Raw genomic sequence first — 18,182 nt, forward strand, 5'->3', positions numbered from 1 at the left:
TTTACATTTCAATGTAGTCTAGATAAGACATACCATGTAGGAGGAGGATACAAGGATACGCTCCTGTCTTCTCTCCCTTCCCCACCAATATTATATTAGTTGTATTCATGTGGCACATGCATATTCTAGCTTTTAACCATAAATTGTTTGATTATGTTGTCTCTCTTTTAAATTAATTCAGTAATCCCTAACACTATTTTTTTATTACAGACTGTTCCCTTTTTTTTTTTTTTTGTAAGTTTTGATTCATGACCTTTGCATCTGGATTTGATCAGGATACAGTCTGAAAGAGGCCCACAGGTGTTATTTTCCCTTACATGTTTAAAGTAATGAAATAGGTTACATTTTCTTTCACACAAACTTCAAGACATTTCTCTCTCATCTTCTGGTATTCAGTAATGCTACCAAGAAATCCAATGCTAGTTTTTCCCTCTGTTAATGTGAGTCTTGCCTTCTTCTGCATGGATTCTCTACTTTATCCTTGGCAGTCAGTGACTACTCCAAAGCATGGTTGGAATTAATAATTGAGAGTCATTGTTTCTGGAATACAGTACACTTTTCAATCTATAAATGAATAAACGTGTTTTCCAACAATTTTCTGGGGCCATTTTTTGCATCCTTTCCTTTGGAAATACTTATTATGTTTATACTTTGTTTAATCACTGTTACCCATCTTTCATGTTTCTTCTCCACAATTATGTGTCTTCTTTCTGAGTCAGTATTTTTCCTTTGTCCTGTCATGCATGTTTATGTCATTTTTATTATATTTTGGTTCCTTTTAATGATTGCAGCTCTGTAATAGTTTCTTCTTCTTCTTCTTCTTCTTCTTCTTCTTCTTCTTCTTCTTTCTTCTTCTTCCTCCTCCTCCTCCTCCTCTGATATCTTTCAATTTCTTTTATTCCTCCAATTAATAATTCCATAGTTGAGACCTTATATATCTTTGTGTGAAGGAATATTTCAGTTTTTTAAAGAGTCACTTTCATTTTTTTTTTTTTTTTGAAAAGAGGGATTTTTCTTAACTTTTCTTTGTTCCCTTGGGCAAATTATCTTTTGATTATTGGTATTATGTGACTACTATTATAGTGATATCTCTCTGCCTGCCCTAACACCTTGTTATTTTTGACAGAATTTAAGCTTAGGCAGCATACGGATTCATCTCTAGTTAATGTTCATCTTCTGATGGTATCAACTTTTAGCAGTATGGATCGATGGTAAGTTGGGACCATGATAACTTTTATTCTGGTTTGTTATTTTGAATATCCTCTCAATAAATCTACTGTTTCTTTGCTGTAGAGTATAACCCTGCTAGATTTTTTACATTTCGGAAATTAGTGTGACCCAAATACAGCCCTTGAATTCATAAGCTATTGGTCGTTTCTCCTTTCTTTCCATGCATCCTTGCTGGACGTCTCCTCAGCTGGGGGCTGCATGCTCAGTGGGGGCACATGCCCATGCTCTTAGAGAGGTCAAGAGAGAGACCTCGATGATCTAAGTGGATGGGGAAGAGCTCATGCCCAATCCAAGAGCACCTGCTTCACACAGGGAGCAGTCACTTTTCAGCTTTGATTCTTGGTGGCTTTGGGAGTGTAGGTTTTCTCAAAGAATTAAGAAATTTTGGTTTTTATGTGACTGCTCCATAAAAGTTAGCAACTAATTAAGAAGATAAAAACCAGAAAATAAAAACATAATTAAGTCAAGTAAAACATGCCTGTAGGACACATTAAGCTGGAAATTCTCTCATTGGAATTGCTGCTGAAGACAAAAGGTCTGGTGGCTTCTCCTTCAGCCTTCTAGGATGGCAGCATATCTCTTTAGGGACACTGATTATTGCTTCTCCCCTGGTAGGTGCATGACTCCAGGTCTAATTCTCTACAGTCAAGGATCTGCATTTACTGCTATGACTCATCTTCAAGAAAATCTCTACCCGCTCAAGTATGAAGGAGGAATGTGACTGCCTTCAGATTTTTCAAAAGTCTCATCATAATGTGTATTTAGCATTTAACCTTTCTGGATAAGTTGAGGATGGGAAATAATTTGACTTTTGTTTCTTGTTACTGTTATAAATGATATTGAGAGACAGATTCAAGTCCAAAGGATTGTTCCCATATTTTCTATTTTGTTTTTCTCAAAGGATTAAGGATTCTTCAGGCCTTTAACCTCCCATTTCAATTTCCACATTCTTGCCTTGAATTTCACATTTGCTCCTCAATCATCCTCAAGAAGTAAAGCCCAGGAATTTCTTTCATATCGTTGTGATCCATTTACTGTGTTGCTCACTATGTGGGATAGAAACTAGTCTTTCCTAGACAAAGGAAGCAGTGAGATATGCAGATTCATTTCAGGAGGCTCAAAACTTCCTTTGGCAATAGAAACTCCTCCCCAACAACTATATAGCTTTTATGTCTGAAATCCTCTAATTGGCTTCCTCCCCCTTCCTCCTGCTTTTCCTCCTCCTCCTTCTCTCTTCCCTCTCTCTTTCTCTCTCTTCAGTGGTGGGTGTTAAACTCAGGGCCTAGTGCATACTAAGCAATATATATAATTTGAGAATCCCTAGAGCTCCATGAAATTTAGCAATAAATTTTACCTATTATGCATAACTTCAGACCTTATTATCTCTTTCCCTAAGAGCAGATTATCAAGGTGTGATCATGAGAGACACAAATTTGTGATATGACGGTGTGAAAAAAAAACCTTAAAAGGGAAGTAAAAAGTTAAACCTCTGTTCTATGCAGATTCCTCTCCATTTTTCAAGGGAAGGTGCTCACATTGACAGGCAACATTAGGCATCCTGATGCAATGCTTACCAGGTGAATGAATCCTGCCGCCGTGAACCACGTACTGAGAGCTATTGATAACAGTTTGGAAAACTTCACTGAATTACTAGAGGAAGAAAGACAAAGAACTGTTGGGTCTCCTCAAACAGACTCAAAAATAACAAGAAAACCTCGAACTCAAAGATTTTGCTTGCTCCTCAAGGTGTGAATCAGAAACCAGAAACCAGAAGTAATGATGCTCCCTGGGAAGCTGTGACAAATACAGACTTCCCAGCCCCACCCTCGGTTACTAATCCACATTACTACAAGATCCTTTACTTGATTCATACATGTTAGAGTCTGAAAAACACAGCTCTCCAACTTACCCAGTCCCACTTATTTCAAAAATTGTGAATTTTGCTGTAACACCCCAAATATTAAAGGATATTATATATCCTTTAAAAAAATACAACGTTGGGATCATCATAAGATTAATCTACTAGATGGTTATGTTGTTTAAAGTAATTGTACAAAATGCATAATGCCAGCAGTCCAGGGAGTGGTCTTGCAAAATGAAATTTTGAGTAAATCACAGAAATGTAGAGTCCCTCAGATTGCTTTGAGGGAAGAGAGTCAAAGATACTTCTGTCACCTACGGAAAGCCCTAGTATTTAGCTGAAACCTCTGTGATTTTCAGGCAAGACCATTTGTCACACAAGAATAGGCTTTCTTGCCCTGACTTCTCCACAGTGCACAAACTCTTAGCAATGAAATGCAACTGGCCTGTAATACTTTGATATTTCTAGTGAAATGTAGAAAATGTAGAGATGTGTAGATTTTTGATTGAGAAATAGAATAAATTGATTGAAACTTGAGATGTATTTCTGCTCAAAGATTGTTTGGATTTTGTTGTTTTTTTAAGATATTTAGGTGGCTCTTTTTTTTTTTCGTTTTTTATTTTTTCGAGGTTGGGGATCAAACTCAGGATTTCATGCACACTAGGTAAATAGGTAAATATTTTACCTAGTGTGCTGTGGCTCTATTTCTGCAAGTAATAGTTCCCTGATGCTAATGGGCAACTCTCATATTCAGAGGAATTTTTACACTCCTAAACTTGAAGAAATGCTTCTTATTTTACCTGGCAAAAGAGAAACATGATTCATTAAAAATATGTGTAGAACCAAAGCCTCTGAATTATTTATTTACTTTTGGTGGAGGAACCTAGAATTAGAAGTCAAATGGACTTACACATTGTGACTTTACAAAAGAAAAACAATCTCTTTAAAATGACTGCAAAGTTTTTGTTCAGTGTAACATGGGAGAAAGTGAAAAATAATGTAAGTACTGAGGGACTTCATGATTTTTACACTGCAATTGAGTGGCGCCTGAGGTCCTATTAACATTTTTCTTTCCTAATCCAAACTACTAAACAAGCAGTACAGTCATGCAAGGCTAGCATTTACCTGGTCTTGATGGCTTGTAGAATTTGCAAGATTCGAGGGAGTTCTAGTAGCCGCAAAGCTCTTAGAAACCTTAAACCTACAGAGAAATCAAAAGGAAAAAGATCCCAAAAGAAGAGGGTCACTTTGAGGAGCAGCCTCAATGATAACAAAACTGGGATTGCATGCATTCTTTTCCTCCCCAAAATGTCTAAGTATAAATAATGCTTTTATAATACTATTTTAGTGAGAACATTAGCTGAAGTTCAAATCCTGGCCTGACACTTACTAACCATTGTCACCTCAGACAATCCTCTTACTTTTGTAGTTCGTCATCTCTAAATTGGGAATTGTAATAATACCTACTTCATAAAATTGTAGAGTTAATAGAAAGCATGTCAAAGCATGCCTCCCATATAATGAGCACCATTCATTTTACTCTCTTCTTTAAAATTGAGAGCAAATTTTCATCAACCACTTACACTCTATCTAATTTCTATAAGCTCTTCAATATTTGTTGGATGTGTTATTTTATGCAATTTTCTAATAGTGGTAGCAAGGAATGAAACTGGTATATGTTTATAGATAACAAATAAAAATATAAAATTACATTAAAATGATGCAAGCTCCATACTAACCCATGCACTGTCAATATATCTACCTTAAAGGCAAAACATCTTATTAAATAATTCCCAAACATGTTGCAGCATGTGTGGCATGATGATTAACATTTGAGAACTAAGGTTTTTCATCCCAGTCCATGTGGGATCCCCACACAATAGTGCCACAGGAGAATGGAATTTGTGAGTCTTTCTTCTTAGATTGTGGATATGGTCATTCCATCAACAACAACGGACACCTACTGAATATCAGGTGCACTGCTAGGAGTTGAGGTCAAGAAATGATTTCTGTAAATATCTAAAACTACATGATCAAAGAGAGGAATTTTTAAAACAGCAGTCAAGCATCAAAGAAAAATGAAGGATAAATACTTGTAGATGATGCTATATATATATAAATGTATGTAAATATATATATATATTGCTACTGATTCCAACAGCACACTTACCTAGCCAATTACTCTTCAAGTAATAAGAAATAAAGGTTGGTGGGATGGTAAAAATGTCTACAATGGAATTCATCTCCAACCAGAATTTGATCTTGTCATCAGCTGCCAAAAACTATAAAATAGAAAAAAAAAATCCAAAATTCTGTCATGCTCAGGAATTTTAAAGTGAATACGAGAGATGGCATTATCCAACTACATTCCATTCATCAACCGAAGTTTTGATATTTTTCTATTTTATATGTGTGCAAACACAGTAAATATATGTGCATCTATGTAAATATATGTGTTGTAGTAGGTGTTACAGATGTACATATATTTATATAGATGCAGAGATTGCACTTTTATAGTGGGTGTTCAATAAATGAACATACAAACATTTTCACATGCTAGATATTAATTCTCACACTTCAGAGTAAACATTTTCATCTTTCTACTGCTCCTAGAGTTTTCTGATAATGAAATTACATACATAAAACCCCCTTTTGTGGGCTATGAAGATGATTTAGAATGATCTTCAATGAAAAGTGTACAGTTTCCTAGTACTTTGGTTGACCATGCCTGTTTTTATGAGCTTTCTATTTAGTTTAAGAAAACTGAATTTCCAGAGGAAGAGTCTACTCTAAAAGAAGATTTTGATGGTAAGGGTGGTCAGAGTGATTTTTAAAGGGAGGTCATAAAAATACACAGCACGCATACACACACACACACACACACACGCATATACATGCATAAAAAATATGTTCACATATTTAAAATATTTGGTTTTATATGGTATGTACATATATAGGTATATGTGTATAGCCTCCCATAAGCATGGAATGAGTAAATACATTAAAATCTAAAATGAGTACTTAATAAATGCCTATGAAATAAAAAATCTGCTTCATAAATGAGTGTAACAAAAATGAAACTACAATATAAAAATATTTTATATTTCCATATGTGACATATACCATTAGTGAAACAATGACATCATCTAGAGGTTTGTTGTTCAAGCTCTGCAAGGTTGTGATTATTAGTAGAGTTACCCCAGTGGTAGGTGGGATATTGTGACAAGGGTGATGGTTCTTAATAAAGGTATTGTTTTTACTTGTGTTGGAATTTTGAACCTGGTATATAGTTTCCAGTGCATGATTTAGGACTTAGTATAGGTTTAACAACTTAGAGAACAGACCCTTCATCCTTTGAGCCTGAAAATTTGAGCAGATGGTGGAACCAAGGCACAGGCAGGTGTCTTCACGTTGTTCCTGTTGTGTTTGTGTGTTTATCCACACTTCACACAGATACTTACTCTCAACCCAAAATAGAAACTGAAGAAAGCATTGAAAATCAAATCCACAGGGATTGTTTTGTCTTCATATGAAGAACAGCTTCCAACAGGGCTGAAAATAAAAGGGCAATTCGTAAAGGTTAGCATTTAAAAAAGTTATAACTATAAAGGGAGAGGATAGGCAATTTTCTCTTTATTCATCAAAAATGGTCAGTTAAGTTCAGATCTGAAGAAAATTACATTTCTCTAGGAAGTAGAGCTATGCATAAACTAAACCATTGGACCACCCATGGAGTTAAAAAATAACAGGAAAATTACCCACCATTTCTGTCATAGGCTTTATTGGTTTCATTTCAGTTTTATCATTGGGATTCAGAGCTATAAAGATAATGTGACTTTTCTTGGTTTGCAAGACCATTTATCCAGTCAGAATATTTGATAGAATTTACAATATTCAAGTATCCTTTTGATATAGAGCTACTCTATATCAAATGGACTAATCTGAACCAAATCCAAAGAAAATTTCTTAAAAGATCTATTTGGATATTTCAAAGCAAAGACTACCAGACTCCCTAGGTTATGTAAAGTTGTCTAACTTCTGTAACCCTGTGAATCCTAATTTTACTTCAGCTGGAAATTCAATATAAGTCCCAGATAATTGTCATAGAGTTCAAGACTAGATTGGTTTTAGTTCAAAAAAATAATCTGTCCTAATATTGCTATATAAGAAAGGAATGCCTTCAGAGGAGAGCAGACAGTCTACTCCTCTATCTGAAGTGAGGTCTAACATTTTCCTTTCTCAAAATCATCCAAAGTGCTCTGAAATCTCTGAGAAACTCTGAAACTACTATAGGACTTTTGCTTCAACACCCGAGGAATTCAAAATCTTTTGAATCAACTGAGGACAAGACAGGCAGAGGCTTGGTGTGCCAGAGACTCTAAGGTTTACCTTCTCCTACGCATGCAGGATGGTAGGATGCAGGGCAAATTTATGAGCTTGGTGTGTGTGTGTGTGCGCGTGCGTGGTATGAGAGCATATTAAATCTTATTCCTGAGGAGGAAATTTCAGAGTAGATGAATAAGTTTCTGATGTAGTAGACAAGAATGACAGGATTTTACTCACTCAGTAGAATTGATGAAATAGATTATAAGAGACCCGATGCTTAGTACAAACACAAGAATCACCTAGAAATAGAAACAAAGAAAGGGGAGAAGGGGAGATCCATTTTATTTACATGAAATAAACCAACCAAATTATGTTGTCTCTTTAAAAAAAAACATAAATTAAAATGAATTCTATTGTGTATACTTATTGTTAAGGTAGAGAGGGGGTAAGAGGAAATGTGCTTTCTTTTTACCTTGCCCATACATATGTGTGACCATTTATTCCCACATTCACATATGCTAGCTTAATTAATTGGTTAATCAATTCATTCATTTAAGAAAAATGGATTGAACATTTTACTAAATAGCATGCATGTATTTTACTTATCTAATTTTGACTCCCACACACTTAAGAATGAATGGTTTATTCTTCCTGCTACCCCTAAAGCTTATGAAATGTTTAAGTGCTTACCATGTGTTATGTACTTCATTACATGTTAGAAAATGCAGGCTATAGGATAAAGACACTTAACCTGAACTGGCAATGGTAGAAGAAACAGTTCTAAACATATCCTCCCTAAAGGATACTCAGAATTTTGGCAGGAAGGGAAGTACTGTACGCAAGAAGAAGAACAGGAGTACTTTTTAACATACCAATATGTCTAGTCTGAAATAAGCCAAGCTTCTGAAATGTAATTAGAAAACTGCCCATTGAAAGTCCTCAACACATTTAAATAAAATCTTTGGCAGACTCTGATTTTTTCAGGTCAGTTTTAGGTAACTAAACATTACTCAGTTATTTCTAGTTTTGAAACCATCTAGCATTTTAATATTTTTAGCTCAATGTAGTTCCAATGATAAAGTTCTAAATTATTTACAATTAAGGCTTTACTCCCTGCTAGCTCAGTTCCCTGACTAGGCTGCTTGTATTGGTAAGGGGTCAGTGTCTTCTCTATTAACATTTTTGGTTTTTTATTTCTAATTTCTCACAGGCTAGACTGCTTTTGGCTTCTTCAGAACTGTAGGTCAGTGTGGGGGAGTGAAAGAGGGGGAGGTTGGAACAGACAATGTCTCACTGGACTGGTGTTAGGTCATGAGGCTCCCACCCTGCGGTTCTCTAGGAAAGTGTTTAAAGCCTACTTTCACGGATGGTTCCATTGCTCTTTGGTGACCCCAATTCAATCCCTACTCAAATTCAACAAATATTTTTTTTTTTTATCTCCTATTGTGACCCAAGCACAATTCTGTTCATCTGTGAACCACAGATATGAAGAACCCTCTTTCCATTTAGTTTACAGCTTATACAATAAAAAAGATAATTAACATGCTAAACATATGGTAGGAAAGAAAATAAAAACTAATGAAATAAAATGGAGAAAGGTAAAGGAGACCAGAAATGCAAGGGGAAGGGGCAGAGGTGTGACAGTCTTAATAATATTTGATGGTTTAATGTCCCATCTGTAGTTTTCTTGATTTGGGTAAAACATATTCCACTTTGCTGTACTGGTTGCTGGCTAATCTTTTCTCAATACTCCTCATACTTTGATTTTCTTCTGGAGCCCTTACTCTTCCACATATCAACTTGAGCAGGTTACAGAAGGCTCCCGCCTGAGACCCACATGTGGCCCATGGAAATAGCCCAACATTATGTGCCCCAGTGAACACTGACAGAGAGATGATCTCCAATGGTTGTGGCTTCTCTGGCACAAAGCAGCTAGCCTAGCAGTCTTTTGTCACAAATGAGTCAGAGACCTCTTCTCTGGCAGTGGGGAAAGATGGCAAAGCAGAGGAAGGCTGTGATTTTCAGTTGCTCCATGGCTCAGAATTCAAGCAGTGGGAACCCTGCTTTTTAGTGAAGGGGATGTCAGAAAGAATACACCAATATTAAATATCAAAATCATAGATACACAGAAATTTGTATGCTTTGAATATATGAATGAATAAAATATCTCGGGAATCCAGCTGATAGCACTGTGGTGCTTGTTCACTGTGGTGCTTGTTCACCCTATCAGAAAGACTGAATTTGCAAAGAAAATCTGGCAAGGGGTACACATGGGACAGAAGGGCAGTCTGAACTTGAGGACCCAGAAGCAGTGTGATGAACTGGTGCGTGAAGGGTGTTCCCTGCTCCTCCAGGGAGAGTAGAGAGCTGAGGAAGGATGCCATATTAATGTGGCCACAACAGCTTTCTGCTGGGGGAGCCTAGGAATTCATAACAAGCATTAGCCTGACTGTTCGGCATGTGCCTGCCTTGAGATCTAGAGTCCACCTGGCAGGGCATGACTGAGACAGGCACAGAAGGAATTGAAGCCTGGGGGACTCAGGCTGGGGATATGGAGTGGTTTACTTAAAGCTAACTTTCCCTTTCAGTTTGGTGGATTACAAAATTAGCTGGATAGAACCCAGAAACTGAGAATTATTACAACCAGCCTCAGTTCCTAGCCAATCTAGCTGACAGTGAGCAATTAAAAAACAGTTTAACAACCCCAGTCCTTGCCCTTCCTAAGGATTACATAGCCCAAGAGGAAAGAGAAAGGACAGTAGGGTACAAGTAGTGAAATCCATCCTTGTTGACAGTTTTGATCACCTCAGCAAAGACAATTTTTCATTAGGATTGTTGTTCTTTCTTTTATTTCCATTGAGATTAAATGTGATTGTGTGTGTTGTAGTTGTGCGGACTGGCTCACGGATATGCATACATACAAATTCATTTTTCTTTTATTTTTTACCATTTTTTCTCCTCTTTTTTTTCTTTCCCCATTCATCTGTTGTTTTGCCTTGTTTTGACTTTAGTGAAGGCATTTTTATTTGTTTTGTTTCCACATTTTGCTGTGTTTATCTTAGTTCTTGTTTTTGTTTCACTAATGTTTCTTCTCTTCAAATGTGCTTGTTCTCTTTCTTTCTTGTTATTTCTTTTATTTTCACTCCTCCTTCATAGCCATCACCTGCTCTTTCCTGTTTTACTTGTTTACCTTTTGTCTATTTAAAATTTTCTTGTTACTCCATTTTCTCTTCTTAGTGAACTTAATTTTATTATCTTTAGGAACAATTTGCTTTATATACTTTCTTAAGAACAATTTAGTTTTATATAATTTAGTTTTCTATAAGTCACGTTGTTGCAGTTATTAGTACTGGTGAGGTCCTAATTGACACCTGCTATGTACTTTAATGCTGGGTCTAGATCATGGCTATTTATTCCTGATGCTATTGCTAAGTACTTACCTGGTCATTTCTCTTTTTGTGGTAATTAATAGTATACATGCCATAGTAGGCCCAGGACATTTATTCTAATGCTGTGTCCTGATCATTACTATTGCCTGTTGCTTGTTTCCCCTTTTTCTGAGAGGGGATGGGAAGTGACTGGTTCACTATGAGTTCACAAGGTAGAGGTTCTTCAACTGAACCACACCCACAGCTCAGCAGAGTGACAGCCCACCTTCCTCCAGACACAGATTAATCCCACTGAAGCTTCATCAGTGCTTTAGCACATTGAATAGGGAGAGAAACCCCCAAAAACAATGTCTAGGCCCCAAGTTAAAAACAACTAGAAGGGGACATCTCTAAGGACCCACTCTTGGCCATTTACTTCTATAGCAAAATCAGAAATATTCTAAAAACAATCACTTAGAAAAGCCCACAGTGTTGTGGCAGTTCTATCAGAGTGAATTAAATCAGCAGTCCCGCAGCAAACTGAGGGGGATTGGTGGTTCAAACTAACACTTGTACTCTCTAAGCCTACATTTTTAAGTGAAGATAGGGGAAAAAAGTCAAGTCAGAAGTTTAAGGGCCAATGTTTTCTCTCATATGTGGAAGCTAGAGAGGAAAATGGAAATGTAGGGTGGGGGCAGATCTCAAGAAAATCAAAGGGAGGAGATCAGGAGAGGAAAGGGACCAAGGAGTGGGAGGTAGAGAGAGAGAGGGGGGAAGTACTGGGCAGTGATATTGGCCAAATTATATTGTTATATTGTATGCATGTATGAATATGTAACAAAGAATCCCATCATTATGTACAACTATGATGTGCCAATAAAATAGGGGAAAAAAGAAATACCAACAACACAGGGCTTATAACAAAAAAGATAACTGCACACCAAGGGCCATCCTCACAAAAGAGGAAGAGGAATCCATCTCAATAGATGCACAAATCCAAGACCTCTAAAAACATGAGGAAACAGGTAAACAAGTCTCACTACAAATGTTACAGGGATATGAATAGGAAAAGAGGAATTCAAACGATCTGTTTACTGATGACATTATTATATGCTCAGAAGATCCTAAAAACTCTACCAGAAGACCTCTAGATCTGATAAACACATTAGGCAAAATAATAGGATCCAAGATCAACACACAAAAATCAATTTCCTATACTTAAATAAATAACAAATCTGCTGAGGAAAACTACTCCATTCAAATAGCCTCAACAAACCTTATGAATGAATCTAAGGATGTGAATTCTGTATAAAAATCAGAAAATACTGAAGAGAGAAACTGAGGAAGAATTCAGAAGATGGAAAAACCTATAAGGTTCTTGGGTAGGTAGAATTAATATCATCAAAATGCCCATAACCTCAAAAGCAATTTACACATTCAATTTAATCCCTATCAAACATAACTAGAAAAAATAGTCCTAAAATTTATATGGAAGAATTAAAGACTCATAATAGTCAAAACAATCCTGAACAACAAGAATGAAGCTGGAGACATCATAAAACCTTATCTCAAATATACTATGAGCCATGATAACAAAAATGGCATGATATTAGCATATGTGGAGAGTGGTGACAGTTGATGGGAGAGCAGTGACTGAGATCGGAGGTCTCTGATGACCTTGTGACTGTGGCATGCTTGGTGCTTTTCTGTGCAAGGGTACAGAATGCTTAGCTGCTGTAACGCCCTGCATGAGGAGGCTCTGTGCAAGAGTCCTCTCAGCTCTGACCTTGAACTCAGGCACACAGTTTTTGGGAAGGAAGGGATTTTATGCTAGAGAACCACAAGGCTTCACCAGCTCCTCTTCTCTAGTTTCTGCCTGCTTTACAGTAACTTTAAACAATGGACTTTCTTGAGAGCTACACAAAGCTCCTAACAACTCTTTACAACTGTGGAAAAGCTACATAGATGTCCTAGTTTCTTTCCTGAATGCAAAGAATAATTGTTGCATAGTCTTTAACCTGATAATGAGACATATATAAATAAAGATTGCTGGTGTAACTCTTTAGATCTGCATCTCCATCAGAGAGCAGAGCTCCACCTGATCCCAGCTTAATCTTCGAAAATCTGTGTTTGTGAATTTTTATTTTACAATCCCCCTTTGCCCCTCACCATACCCAAGAGTTTGGTCATGCTGGTGGAGGCAGGCATAAATATAGATATGAAGACCAAGGGAATAAATTAGAAGACACGGAGACAAATGCACATAAATACAATCATATGATCCTTAACAAAGGAGTCAAAAGCATATGTTGGAGACAAAGCGGCCAAAAATATACATTGGGGAAAAGATAACTCTTTTAACATATGGTGTTTAGAAAACTGGATATCTATATAGCTGGTTGATATAAAACTTGATCCCTACCCCTTACCATGAACAAAAAACTAAACTCCAAGTGAATAAAAACACCAAGAATTAGACCAGAAACAGTGAAACTGCTAGAAGAAAACATAGGTGCAATGCTCCAACATAGTGGCCCAAGTATCAACTTCCTTAATAAGACTCCTAAAGCTCAAGAAATAAAGCCAAGAGTCAACGTGCAGGATGGCATTAAATTAAAAAAACTTCTGCACAGCAAAAGAAAAAATACCATGATGAGAGAGACTACAGAATGGGAGAAAAAGCTTTGCCCGCTATTCTTCTGAGAGGGGATTAATAACCAGAATATGTTAAGCACTCAAAACACTTACCACCCAAAAAGCTAATAACCCACTGAATAAATGAACAAAAGACCTAAAGAGATATTTTTAAAAGGAAGAAATACAAATGGTCAACAAATACATGAAAAAATATTCAACTTCCTTAGCAATCAGGGAGATGCAAATCAAACTACGCTGAGATTTAATTTCACCCCAGTTATAATGGCAATCACCAAGAAAACAAATAGCAATAATTACTGGTAAGGATATGAGGGAAAAGGTGCACTTCTACATTGTTGGTGGGAGAGCAAATTAATACACTTTGGAAAGTAGTATAGAGTTTCCTCAAAGACTAGGAATGGAACCACCATAAAATCCAACAATCCCACTACTTGGTATTTATCTCAAAGAACTAAACTCAACATATTATAGTGGTATATGCATACTAACATTATAGTACCAAAATCCACAATTGCAAAGTTGTGTAAGTAGCCTAAATACTTGTCAGTGTATGGGATAAATAAAATATGGTGTGTGTATATATATATACACACACACACACACACACACACACAATGGAGTTCTACTCAGTCATAAAGAAGAATGAAATTATGCCATTTGCTGGTAAATGGATAGAACTGGGAAACATCATGCCAAGAGAAATAAGGAAGACTCAGAAAGTCAAGGGTCAAATGTTTTCTCTCATAATGAGGAAGCTAGAGCAAAAAGAGAAAAAGAGGAAGGAAAAACGATTCTTTGAAAAATAGAAGGAAGATGGATAAAGTAGAATCAGGGGACCAAGAGGAGGGGAGGTAAAGGGGAAGAAGTGGGGAATGAAGTTGACCAAATTATACTATGTACATGTATGAATACATAAAAATTAATTTCAATTTTAAGTATAACTGTAATGTACCAATTAAAACAAATAAATAAGTAATCAGCCAAGTAGAGGAAGGGGATCAGGTAGAGGGAGGAGGGGCAGGAAAGAGGAAGTACTGGGATTGAAGTAAACTGTAATATGCATTTATGAATATGTCAAAATGAACCCCACTACTACATATAAATATAATGCACTGATAAATATATATATTTTTAAAGTGGGCAGGCAGGAAACACTGAAAGGACACATAGATGGTGACACACAAATTTTCCATTTAAGAAGATATCCTGTACTCTACAAGAGAATATAAAACATCAGGTTATCTACAAATTAAAGAGAATGAATGTGGGTAGCAGGCTGTGTCCTGCTCTGAGTTACTCCATGATGTGTAGAGTAGTAGTTTTCAGACTGTGCCTAGCACTGATTTACTCCATTTTAAGAGCAGAGGTTTGTCATGAGTTCCTCCATTTTGAGTACAAGTGCCAAAGTAGAATGACTCCACACCTTGTTTGTACAAATAAATAACCACCATCTGCACAAAACAAACACAAGTCACAAATTGATAAATAACAGTCATGACAACTTATCGAACTAAATGAGGAGCTTCTGAATGTGTGGGCATATCAAATCATATGAGAAACACAGGAATGTATCAACTGCACCTGATGTAAACCTCTCATCCAAGATCCATAAAAGAAGGAGTATCCCATGAATGGACATAGTGGCACACTGACCTCATCCCCTGGTCCCTCATAATGAGCCCTTGCCAAGGAAACTGCTGCAGCATAGAAACTCTGATTCTTTTCAGTTCAGCAGTTTCCCCTTCCCAAGACAGGATTTACAAGACACACTGCCTACTTCAATCTGACACTTCAGACTGACAACCTGGAACTGTAATCCCTTTGAACCCTTGCATTGACAACTCTCAGAACTGGTTTGTGAAAACCCTTATCTAACCACCTGAAGTGACTCACTGTATTCCTATTTGCTCTGTCTTTGCTCTTGGCAGAGTAACCTGTAACCCTGTGGTCACCTTAACCCTCTCTCTTTCTGTGAACTATATACATCATTGTGTGGAGTATGATGTGTGACTTGAGTGTTATAGATACGAAAATTAAGATTAAAATAAACTAAAAGAAACTGCGATTACCTCAACTTATAGTCATCCAGTGACCCATGAGTACTCAGGGAATTACAACCAATGAAAATGACATAACTTGTGAATTTACTGTTATTCAACAAATTATGATATTGTAGAAATAAATAAATATGTCCAATGTATGTTAATGGTGTTGCTTGTTCATGACAATTGGCATTGTCAGCAGGATTGCATTCATTAAAAATGGAATCCAATAAGTACACAGACTGCTGGCAAAATTATTAGATATACACAGATTTTTTTCAAAAGAATTAAGTCATTTGGCAATATAGATAAAATATGGGACCCATACTTTGGTATGGACTTGAGAACAGAAGCCATAATCTTGCTCCATCAATCCAAGAGCCATCTTGCCTTGCAGTGCAAACCATTTGAGGTGAAACTCAACTCAGGGGCTGAAAAGAAGGCACACTTTGACTTGTACAGATCCATGACCAAAGGTTGATGAGCTAGGAAACCAAATTACTTAAGCTGTACCAAAAGTGACAAATAATGCAGCAAAAGGAAGGGAAGCAAACATCAGGACACACACACATATCACTCTGTAAGGTGGACTACTGAGTAATACAAGGCTAAAATATTATTTGAGTGGACAAGAAAATTAAAAGTAAAAATGTAAGCTCTGGGAAGAAAGACAAGAGGTGGAGTGAAAGGGAACACCCTCAAATGGTGCTTACCTCTGGGATCCATGGTACCCCACAGACTAGTAGATTAGGAGAAAATTACTAATAGCAGACCCAGGAGATATGTAATAAAGTATAGAGGATCCTAATAATAATAATATCAACCTATTTATATATACAACACCAAAAGAAAAGGTACTTGCAATATTTTTAAAAAGCCTGTTACAACTTGATCAGGAAAGACACAAAACCAAACAATTGGCAATTAAAGTACATAGGAAACATAAATAAACAGATAATATGATGGCAAATAGCATAATAGACCAATCCCTGGGGCCTTGGGGTTCTCATCCCAAGGACCTAGGAGATTATAATGGTTCTTGCAAGGAAATCTATGTGGTATAGGCAATTATAACTAGAAAAACAGTAATAAATTATATCCATGATAACAAAGTCTCAAAATATAGTACAATATAGGAATACACCAGGGCAGAATTGCAAAAACGTAGGACAGATTTTATGCAGAAATAAATCACAGATGTTGATTGGCTAGTACACCTATGGTGCAGAGGAGTAAATACTACAGCCTTAAGCATCTCTGAAATACATAACTCTTCTCCTTAGCAGAAACCCAAATTTAAACCATGAGTTCTTAAGCTTATAGCTAACCACCCAAAATCCTGTCATCATAGGATCAGGAGAGCAGTAAGCTAGAGAACAACAAGCCCTTACTGCAACACCACAAAATATGGGGATAGTTTAAAATGGGTAAGTCTAAAACAAGTCACTAAATACTGCAATCTCAGCAATGATATTTTACCAGACAAATACATACGCAGAGGTATTTGATGTACCAGCAACAAATGAGATAAAGAAAGCTTTATAAACAGGAGTACCAGGACATCTAAAATTCTCATTTGGGAAAGTCTTGGGAGATTCCAGAACATGCATGACATGAAAAACATGTGCCAGCACACCCGACATGAATACTGGCAGTCAAGACCAATTGGGGATCTGCACAATAGGGAGATAGACTTTATGGAATTCATTCCAGGGGAAAAACAAATCCATGACAATATAAGAAAACTATATTCGGTCTAGTCAAATAACATCCATAATGCCTGGTTTACAGATAGATCAGCCTTCATGGCCCAGAGGAAAGTAAAATGGAAATCAGCAGCCCTGAGAACCCAAAATAATATGGTCCTCATGAAGCAAGGTTTTTTATTTTCTGTACAATGTGCCAAATGCATAGAAGAGGTATTCACAGTCAAACAACATGTAATAGAAGAATGAACAAAAAAAAGTGCATTTACAGACTCATGGCAGTTGCAAATAGCTTAGACCTGTGAACACACAAGTGGACACAAAATGATTATAAAATAAATGGACAAGGTGGAAGGTCACACCAATACTAGAAAGAATAACAAGAAGCCTCACCTGAAAAAAAAATTAGCATCAGGGTCACACAAGTATCAGCATATTGGAATGATTGAGAAACAACTAAATACAACAACCAAGTAAGAAACCAATTGACACAAAGCATAAGAATGGAGGATAAAATATCCCAATTAAAATTCATAAGGAGTGCAGATTACAACTACAGACATACACTTTCACCTGTAACACTTAGAAAGGAAGAAAATGACACACAGGAAATACCCAAGATGTCAAGCATTGAAATAAAAAAGGGAAAGAGAGAATTGGCCAATTAAGAAGGACCAACATACAAAAATTACATGAGATATTAATTATACATGCATTTGAAGGGCATGTAGGCATTAGTGAACTATACAAATGAAGGCAGGTAGGAACCAAAAAGTAACATGGCATGAGATACAAAGGGCAATACAAGGAGGTGAAGAATGCAAAAACTCTTTGACAAAATTTAAATTAAGAATACCAATAGATATCTCTGCAAATAGAACCTGCAGATAGACTTTACAGGGCCAATGCAATACCAAACCCACAAAAACATGCAGTAACAATGGTAGACAGCAGTTAAACCATCCGCAGCTTTTACAACCACATCATTAAT

The 18,182-nt window shown here is 36.6% G+C and overlaps 1 protein-coding gene across 1 annotated transcript in view; it reads right to left on the bottom strand.

Annotated features, from left to right (window-relative positions):
• The window catches only part of KCNU1 (potassium calcium-activated channel subfamily U member 1), a gene marked incomplete at both ends in the record, with an annotated part of 140,251 nt that overhangs the window by 106,709 nt on the left and 15,360 nt on the right, over window positions 1-18,182 (bottom strand). The window contains 5 exons of the mRNA XM_079141742.1: window positions 2,805-2,880; window positions 4,217-4,292; window positions 5,262-5,373; window positions 6,553-6,643; window positions 7,655-7,716. Coding sequence (XP_078997868.1) covers window positions 2,805-2,880; window positions 4,217-4,292; window positions 5,262-5,373; window positions 6,553-6,643; window positions 7,655-7,716 — 417 coding nt within the window. The remainder of the gene's footprint in view (window positions 1-2,804; window positions 2,881-4,216; window positions 4,293-5,261; window positions 5,374-6,552; window positions 6,644-7,654; window positions 7,717-18,182) is intronic.

This window comes from Sciurus vulgaris (assembly GCF_902686455.1).
Source record: "Sciurus vulgaris genome assembly, chromosome: 5".
NCBI lineage: Eukaryota > Metazoa > Chordata > Mammalia > Rodentia > Sciuridae > Sciurus > Sciurus vulgaris.